Genomic DNA, 10,053 nt, shown 5'->3' on the forward strand with positions numbered 1-10,053 from the left:
CAACAATATGTCATTCACATATATTTATCAGAAAGGCTATAGTACTCCCACTCCCTTTCTTGTAAATACAGGCTTCACTAAAAGTCTGTATAAAACCATATGCTTTGATCACTTTATCAAAGCATATATTCCAACTCCGAGATGCTTGCACCAGTCCATAGATGGATCGCTGGAGCTTGCACACTTTGTTAGCACCTTTAGGATTGACAAAACCTTCTTGTTGCATCATATACAACTCTTCTTTAAGAAATCCATTTAAGGTATGCAGTTTTGACATCCATTTGCCAAATTTCATAAAATGTGGCAATTGCTAACATGATTCGGACAGACTTAAGCATCACTACGAGTGAGAAAATCTTATCGTAGTCAACACCTTGAACTTCTCGAAAACTTTTTGCGACAATTCGAGCTTTGTAGATAGTAACACTACTATCATCATCCGTCTTCCTCTTGAAGATCCATTTATTCTCAATGGCCCGCCGATCATCGGGCAAGTCAATCAAAGTCCATACTTTGTTCTCATACATGGATCCCATCTCAGATTTCATGGCCTCAAGCCATTAGGCAGAATCTGGGCTCATCATCGCTTCCTCATAGTTCGTAGGTTCGTTATGGTCTAGTAACATGATTTCCAGAAAGGATTACCGTACCACTCTGGTGCGGACCATACTCTGGTTGACCTACGAGGTTCGGTAGTAACTTGATCTGAAGTTTCATGATCAGCATCATTAGCTTCTTCACTAATTGGTGTAGGAATCACTGGAACTGATTTCTGTGATGAACTACTTTCCAATTCGGGAGAAGGTACAATTACCTCATCAAGTTCTATATTCCTCCCACTCACTTCTTTCGAGAGAAACTTCTTCTCTAGAAAGGATCCATTCTTAGCAACGAATAACTTGCCTTCGGATCTGTGATAGAAGGTGTACCCAACAGTTTCCTTTGGGTATCCGATGAAGACGCATTTTTCTAATTTGGGTTCGAGCTTATCAGGTTGAAACTTTTTCACATAAGCATCACAGCCCCAAACATTAAGAAACGACATCTTAGGTTTCTTGCTAAACCATAGTTCATATGGTGTCATCTCAACGGATTTAGATGGTGCCCTATTTAACACGAATGCAGCTGTCTCTAATGCATAACCCCAAAACGATAGTGGTAAATCGGTAAGAGACATCATAGATCACACCATATCCAATAAAGTACGGTTACGACGTTCGGACACACCATTACGCTGTGGTGTTCCAGGTGGCGTGAGTTGCAAAACTATTCCACATTGTTTCAAATGAAGAGCAAACTCATAACTCAAATATTCACCTCCATGATCAGATTGTAGAAACCTTATTTTCTTGTTACGATGATTTTCCACTTCACCCTGAAATTCTTTGAACTTTCCAAATGTTTCAGACTTATGTTTCATCAAGCAGATATACCCATATCTACTCAAATCATCTGTGAAGGTCAGAAAATAACGATACCCGCCGCAAGCCTTAACACTCATCGGACCGCATACATCAGTATGTATTATTTTCAATAAGTCAGTTGCTCGCTCCATTGCTCCGGAGAACGGAGTCTTAGTCATCTTGCCCATGAGATGGTTCGCAAGCATCAAGTGATTCCAAAAGTCCATCAGCATGGAGTTTCTTCATGCGCTTTACACCAATATGACCTAAACAGCAGTGCCACATATAAGTTGTAATATCATTATTAACTTTGCATCTTTTGGCTTCAATATTATGAATATGTGTATCACTACGATCGAGATTCAATAAACCATTTATATTAAGTGTATGACCATAGAAGGTTTTATTCATGTAAACAGAGCAACAATTATTCTTTAACTTAAATGAATAATTGTATTGCAATAAACATGATCCAATCATTTTCTTGCTCAACGCAAACACCAAATAACATTTATTTTAGGTTCAATACTAATCCCGAAGGTAAAAGGGTGTGCGATGGTGATCTTATCAACCTTGGAATCATTTGCAATACACATCGTCACCTCATCCTTAACTAGTCTCTGTTTATCGTGCAACTCCTGTTTTCGTGTTACTACTCTTTAGCAACTGAACCAGTATCAAATACCGAGCGGTTGCTATAAACACTAGTAAAGTACACATCAATAACATGTATATCAAATATAGCTTTGTTCACTTTGTCATCCTTCTTATCCACCAAGTATCTAGGGAAGTTCCACTCCCAGTGACCATTTCCTTTGCAGTCGAAGCACTCAGTTTCAGGCTTGGGTCTAGCTTTGTGTTTCTTCATGGGAGTGGCAACTTGCTTGCCATTCTTATTGAAGTTCCCTTTCTTTCCCTTTTCCCTTTTACTTGAAACTAGTGGTCTTGTCAACCATCAACACTTGATGCTTTTTCTTGATTTCTATCTTCGCTGATTTCAGCATCACGAAGAGCTCGGGAATCGTTTTCGTCATCCCTTGCATATTATAGTTCATCACGAAGTTCTAGTAGCTTGGTGATAGTGACTAGAGAACACTATCAATCACTATATTATCTGGAAGATTGACTCCCACTTGATTCAAGCGATTGTAGTACCTAGACAATCTGAGCACATGTGCACTGGTTGAGCTATTCTCCTCCATCTTGTAGGTACTGTCAGAGGTCTCATACCTCTTGACACGGGCATGAGTCTGAAATACTAATTTCAACTCTTGGAACATCTCATATGCTCCATGGCGTTCAAAATGTTTTTGAAGTCCCAGTTTTAAGCCGTAAAGCATGGTGCACTAAACTATCAAGTAGTCATCATATCGAGCTTGCCAAACATTCATAATGTCTGCATATACTCTTGCAATAGGTCTGTCACCTAGTGGTGCATCAAGGACATAATTCTTCTGTGCAGCAATGAGGATAATCCTCAGATCATGGACCCAGTCCGTATCATTGCTACTATCATCTTTCAACTTAGTTTTCTCTAGGAACATATGAAAAATAAACGGGGAGCTACATCGCAAGCTATTGATCTACAACATAGATATGCAAATACTATCAGGACTAAGTTCATGATAAATTAAAGTTCAATTAATCATATTACTTAAGAACTCCCACTTAGATAGACATCCCTCTAGTCATCTAAATGATCACGTGATCCATATCAACTAAACCATGTCCGATCATCACGTGAGATGGAGTAGCTTTCAATGGTGAACATCACTATGTTGATCATATCTACTATATTATTCATGCTCGACCTTTCGGTCTCAGTGTTCCGAAGCCATATCTGCATATGCTAGGCTCGTCAAGTTTAACCCGAGTATTCTGCGTGTGCAAAACTGGCTTGCACCCGTTGTATGTGAACGTAGAGCTTATCACACCCGAACATCACGTGGTGTCTCGGCACGACGAACTGTAGCAATGGTGCATACTCAGGGAGAACAATTATACCTTGAAATTTAGTGAGAGATCATCTTATAATGCTACCGCTGTACTAAGCAAAATAAGATGCATAAAGGATAAACATCACATGCAATCAATATAAGTGATATGATATGGCCATCATCATCTTGTGCCTTTGATCTCCATCTCCAAAGCACCGTCATGATCACCATCGTCACCGGCTTGACACCTTGATCTCCATCATAGCATCGTTGTCGTCTCGCCAATTATTGCTTCTACGATTATCGCTACCGCTTAGTGATGAAGTAAACCAATTACATGGCGATTGCATTTCATACAATAAAGCGACAACCATATGGATCCTACCAGTTGCCGATAACTATTACAAAACATGATCATCTCATACAACAATTTATATATCATCACGTCTTGACCATATCACATCACAGCAAGCCCTGCAAAAACAAGTTAGATGTCCTCTACTTTGTCGTTGCAAATTTTACGTGGCTGCTACGGGCTTCTAGCAAGAACCGTTCTTACCTACGCATCAAAAACCACAACGATTTTTCATCAAGTGTGTTGTTTTAACCTTCAGCAAGGGTCGGACGTAGTCACACTCGATTCAACTAAAGTTGGAGAAACATACACCCACTAGCCACATGTGTACAAAGCACGGCGATAGAACCAGTCTCATGAACGTGGTCATGTAATGTCAGTCTGGGCCGCTTCATCCAACAATACCGCTGAATCAAAGTATGACATGCTGGTAAGCAGTATGACTATTATCGCTCACAACTCTTTGTGTTCTACTTGTGCATATAACATCTACGCATAAACCTGGCTCTGATACCACTGTTGGGCAACGTAGTATTTCGAAAAAAAATCCTATGATCACGCAAGATCTGTCTAGGAGATGCATAGCAACGAGACGGGAGAGTGTGTCCACGTACCCTCGTAGACCGAAAGCGGAAGCGTTAAGTAACGCGGTTGATGTAGTCGAACGTCTTCACGATCCAACCGATCAAGTACCGAATGCACGGAACCTCCGCGATCTGCACACGTTCAGCTGGGTGACGTTCCACGAATTCTAGATCCAACTGAGGCCGAGGGAGAGTTTTTTCAGCACGACGGCGTGGTGACGGTGATGATGAAGTTACCGACGCAGGGCTTCGCCTAAGCACTACGACAATATGACCGAGGTGTGTCTATGGGGTTCCCCACTACCCCCGTATATAAAGGAGCAAGGGGGAGGCCGGCCGGCCCTCATAGGGTGTGCCCAAGGGGGCAATCCTACTCCAAGTAGGAGTTGGACCCCCCTTTCCTAGTCCAACTAGGAGAAGAAGGAAGGAGAGGGGAAAGAGAAGGAAGGAGGAGGCGCCGCCCCTCCCCTTAGTCCAAAATTCGGGCTAGGCCCATGGGAGGGCGCGCGGCGAGCCCTTGGCTGCCCCTCTCTCTCTCCCCTAGGCCCGATAAGACCCATTACTTCTCCGGTGGTTCCGATAACCCTTCCGGCACTCCGATATTTATCCGGTGACCCCCGGAACTCATCCGGTGTCCGAATAACATCGTCCAATATATCATTCTTTATGTATCGACCATTTCGAGACTCCTCGTCATGTCCGTGATCACATCCGGGACTCCGAAAAACCTTCGGTGCATCAAATCACAAAACTCATAATACATATCGTCATCTAACGTTAAGCGTGCGGACCCTACGGGTTTGAGAACTATGTAGACATGACCGAGACTCATCTCTGGTCAATAACCAATAGCGGAACCTGGATGCTCATATTGGTTCCTACATATTCTATGAAGATCTTTTATCGGTCAAACCGCACAACAACATACGTTGTTCCCTTTGTCATCGGTATGTTACTTGCCCGAGATTCGATCGTGGTATCATCATACCTACTTCAATCTCGTTACCGGTAAGTCTCTTTACTCGTTCCGCAATGCAACATCCCGCAACTAACTCATTAGTCACATTGCTTGCAAGGCTTATATTGATGTGCATTACCGAGAGGGCCCAGAGATACCTCTCCGATACTTGGAGTGACAAATCCTAATCTTGATCTATGCCAACCCAACAAACACCTTCGGAGACACCTGTAGAGCATCTTTATAATCACCCAGTTACGTTGTGACGTTTGATAGCACACAAGGTGTTCCTCCGGTATTCCGGAGTTGCATAATCTCATAGCCAGAGGAACATGTATAAGTCATGAAGAAAGCAATAGCAATAAACTAAACGATCATAATGCTAAGCTAACGGATGGGTCTTGTCCATCACATCATTCTCTAATGATGTGATCCCGTTCATCAAATGACAACACATGTCTATGGCTAGGAAACTTAACCATTTTTGATTAACGAGCTAGTCAAGTAGAGGCATTCTAGGGACACTTTGTTTGTCTATGTATTCACACGTGTACTAAGTTTCCGGTTAATACAATTCTAGCATGAATAATAAACATTTGTCACGATATAAGGAAATATAAATAACAACTTTATTATTGCCTCTAGGGCATATTTCCTTCACTTACGTGAGCGTAGGAAATTTTTTGAAATTGCATGCTACGTTTCCCAACAACGTAGACACACTCGCCCCTCTCGTTGCTATGCATCTCCTTGATAGATCTTGCGTGTGCGTAGAAATTTTTTTGTTTTCCATGCAACGTTCCCTAACACATCAGGTAGAGCGGGTACGGGTATGGGATCGTATAACCCATGCCCACATACCAATGTACCCATGGCCATATAAAATCTGACAAGTATGGCCAAATTTTCTCTACACTTTGTTCTGAATTTGTGAACTCAAAATGTATGACAATGTGATGTTGTTTTGATGTGTTGTTGTTCATGGGAAATTAATGTTGTTAATTAAATGTGTTGTTGTTTATAGGTATGTGTTGCTGTGATAATGTGTTCTTGTTTACATATTATGATTATATGTTGCTTTTTATGACTGTGAGTCATTCAAATTGATGCTTTGCAAACATTGGTAATCATCATATTACCTACCCATTACTTTGTGTCTATGACTAGTGGGGCCCTATCATCATATTCATGTTCAACCGGTAGATTTGAGGTTTTTTGTTGCCAATTAGTCCTAGAGTTGTTGGGTTTTTTTGCTTAAAATTGCATAGAGTTGTGGTTTTGTCTTACCCCTAAACTTGTGTATTTGTGAAATAAAAGATCTTGAAGCCCTCATCCCCGATATGTTCATCTGCTTGGTCTACGGCCATTCTACTCACCTGATCTCTCTGCTTGTTCATTTCTTCCTCGAGCACCATGGGATCGTCCCTTACCGAAACAGATCAAGTGGATTTAGGATTACCATTGCTCTTCCCTTGCCTTTACACTGTTGTATCTCCTATGGTCCCTGAATCTACTGCTACTCACGTGCTTGCATAGTCTATGTTTGATAATATGCACCTGAGACAACTCTATGTGATCGTGCTCTCATGTTTGATCTGATGATTTGTGTATTTGAGCAGATCTACCTTTATCTCAGTACTGAATTACCTGTTGAATCTCTCCTTGAACCACTAGGTTATTACTCCAATACCTAGATCTGGAGCTCAGATTTGGTGAAGTTGTTTTGCTAGACCTCTGCTTTGGTTATTCAGGTGCAGATCCATTTGATTACTTATAATCTAATCCATGTGGAGAACACGACAACCTCTATACCTAGCACTGATCAGTCACCAATCAAATTACCGCGGAAACTGACGAGAACCGGATTTAATTAGCATGCATCATAATATTAGTACCCTTCTTGACGTCCTTCCTAACTTTGCCATTGTTTTCCTTTCAGCTAAACTTGAAGCAATAAAAAATAAATAACATTTGTATTCCTATTTCCTATGCAAAGTTGTTTTCCAAATACTTGCATGATCTTGAGAAAGGGGGTATAAAACATGATAGCCTACACAATCCGGATTTTACATTGAATATCATTGGCACCAATGGTGTCAGGTGTAGTGGATGAAAGTGAGCCCTTAGATCTTGATCTTGATGACCTTGATGATCTCGATGATGATGCCGTTGGTGAACTGTCCTTGGTAGATTTCTTCCTTCTAGCCTTTCGGGGTGGCTTTGGTATGTCAGGGTACGGTGTTGATCCCGGACTACTATTTTCTGGAAGTATACCATAGGTTGATGTATCTCGAGGATGGTCAAAATCTGCAAAACAACTTGGAGAAATCAGCCGGTGGTTCTCAAAAAAGTTTGTTGTAATAGCACATTTTCACGAATCTAATTGCAGCCGCCGCCTCCTGTCCTCCTTCCCAAGAAAGATTAGCGTTTCTCTGCCTCCCGACGGCGTTGTCGTCGGTCCGCCTCGTCTCCGGTGGCCTTAGGGTCATGGGGGCGCGGTGGCCCTTGCCGACGAAAGGGCTCCGTTTTTAGATAGTTTATTGAGTTATGTTAGGGTTTGTGTCCTGCTCAGGAAGCCGAGACGGCGGCGGTTCCCTGAAGATAGAATAAGGTCCTCCCCACCTAGCCCCGGTCTCGATGGCGCGTCTAGCATTGTTGGTGGGCGTGTGGATGTGTGTCTCTGGTGGATCTATCTTTGGTGGATCTGCTCGGATTTGGTTGTTCGTCTACGTTCGTGTATTTTCAGGTTGGATCCTTCCGATCTATGCTACTCTTCATCAGCGGCGATTGTTGTTCTGGTGCGCTGGTCCTATGGGGCCTTAGCATGACTACTTCCCAACTGTCTACTACAACAAGTTTTGTCCGGCTCAGATAAGGGAGGGGCGATGGCGGCGGCGCGCCTTCGGCTCGCTTCAGTGCTTGTAGTCGTTGCTAGGTGGTCTACGAATCAGGATGTAATTTTTATTATTTCTGGTGTTCGTTGTACTGCCATGCTTGAAAATGAATAGATCAGAAGTTTTCTCGCAAAAAAGATGGCACATTTTCAAATTACTTAATTTTTAAATGGAAAGTTTAACATCTACACCACTTCTCCATTAATTAAACCAGACAAGAATTGCTCGATTAATTAGCGGAAAACCCACTGAAAACTGGGCGAAACCGGGTACTATAGCTATATGAAGAACATTGTAAGTATTGAGTTAAATTCTTATAATTTAATCCATGATGTGCCCATTAGTCCGTTTGTCCCGTCAACTCAGTTGTTTAATAGCATCATGTGTGCCTGCAGCACTGATGCCCCCATCATGATTATTAATGAAATAACAGAAGATTGCTAAGCATAAACGGCAACATGGCAGCACGTCCCTATGATAACGAACGGCAAGTATCCTTCCTCATTTACACATTCCGCTATATAATAAACAAGACACGATCTTATATTGTAGAAAAAAACATGACATAATCTTCTAACGTGATGGAAACAGAAGGAATTGAGACCAAAACATGTGCACCACTACCAGAACTGAAGATCTGAAAAATACCTTGAGAACTCCAGGAGGTACCTGTAGATGGTCCGGAATTGCTCAAGGTTGAAATGTCCGGCGTACCCTTCATGTCGTTCATCTGCAAATTAAGGACAAATTGAAACTATGTCAGTTTCCCATTAGATCATGACCAATGGGGATTATCGAGAAGAGGCAATGAGCCACAAGAGATTTGTAGTACTGCTCTGAATTCTGTGAGTTATGTATATACCCAGCTAGGAGTAGGAGAAGTAGCAGCACTTCCCGTTGGGCTATCCCAACCGATATGCGCGACATGCTTCACGTCTATGGGATGACCAATCTCCATCTCTTGCTCCTTCACCACTGCTAGCATGGTATACACCAGGGAAGGGTGAATAAAGATAAGGAAAAGGAAGTTTGCAACTGAACGCAATAAGACATGAAGAATATTGCATACCAAAGATTTGAGTAATAACCCTGAGGCCCTTGAAGACCCCTTTCATCTTGTAAGCCATCAGTTGATGTTGTGCACAGATACCAGCTGAAGCCCTTCAAATGCAGAAGCACAAGAAACCAAGGTGAGCAATGAGCTCTACTTCCTGAAAGAATTTTCATCAGTACCACCCGAAGCTAGATCGATTTCTTGTATCACACACGACACAGAAGGAGAAGTGGTAGATGGGTAAACTGATTGTGCTCATACCTCACCTCTCTTCTTGCCTGACTCGTTCAATGTGGGGTGTCTCCTCCCATCCTTCAACAATGGCATTAAAGACATCATCCACAGGAAGGCCTTATTTGCCAGGACATATACAAGCTGGCAACACATTTCAGGAACAGAAAACTGGCATCAGCAATGGTATAAAGAAAGGAGCTGTCAAGTCATATGACTATCCTAATGCTTACTCTCGGAATAATGACAATATGAGACTATATGGATCTGTCGACCAGAAACTCTTGTCTCCATACATTAGTACTTTGATTTGAGTTGTCAGTAAATGATTGGGATGCAATTTGAAACAGTAAAGAAACACAAGTGAATAAGATATTCATCCGCAATCTAACTGTAAGGAGTACAGTTGCATTGTTTTGATGTTCTGGGCCACTCGTTCTTCCGCTGTATACCGGCTGTTGTTTGACAGACACGAGCTAGGATCTGAATTGGTGGACTACATTATACGAGATCGATGCAGCCACGTTGAGGAACATGGCTCTTAATCAGTCAAGAACCGCGTTTCTTGGATACTGCCAAATCTCAAAAGCCCATGAAACATTTTCTGGGCCAACAGATCGGGTATTCGACATCATTT

The 10,053-nt window shown here is 42.1% G+C and overlaps 1 protein-coding gene across 1 annotated transcript; it reads right to left on the reverse strand.

Annotated features, from left to right (window-relative positions):
• Nucleotides 1-7,191: 7,191 nt before the first annotated feature.
• On the reverse strand, nt 7,192-9,327 carry LOC123050392 (CRIB domain-containing protein RIC10-like). The gene is made up of 4 exons (XM_044473195.1): nt 9,201-9,327; nt 8,994-9,106; nt 8,780-8,861; nt 7,192-7,544 (listed from the first exon to the last, which is right to left on the reverse strand). Exons 1-4 carry the CDS (start codon nt 9,256-9,258, stop codon nt 7,288-7,290), a joined length of 510 nt encoding a protein of 169 aa, XP_044329130.1. The 5' UTR covers nt 9,259-9,327; the 3' UTR covers nt 7,192-7,287.
• Between the last annotated feature and the right edge of the window lie 726 nt (nt 9,328-10,053).

Source organism: Triticum aestivum, chromosome 2D (genome assembly GCF_018294505.1).
Source record: "Triticum aestivum cultivar Chinese Spring chromosome 2D, IWGSC CS RefSeq v2.1, whole genome shotgun sequence".
Classification (NCBI taxonomy): Eukaryota; Viridiplantae; Streptophyta; class Magnoliopsida; order Poales; family Poaceae; genus Triticum; species Triticum aestivum.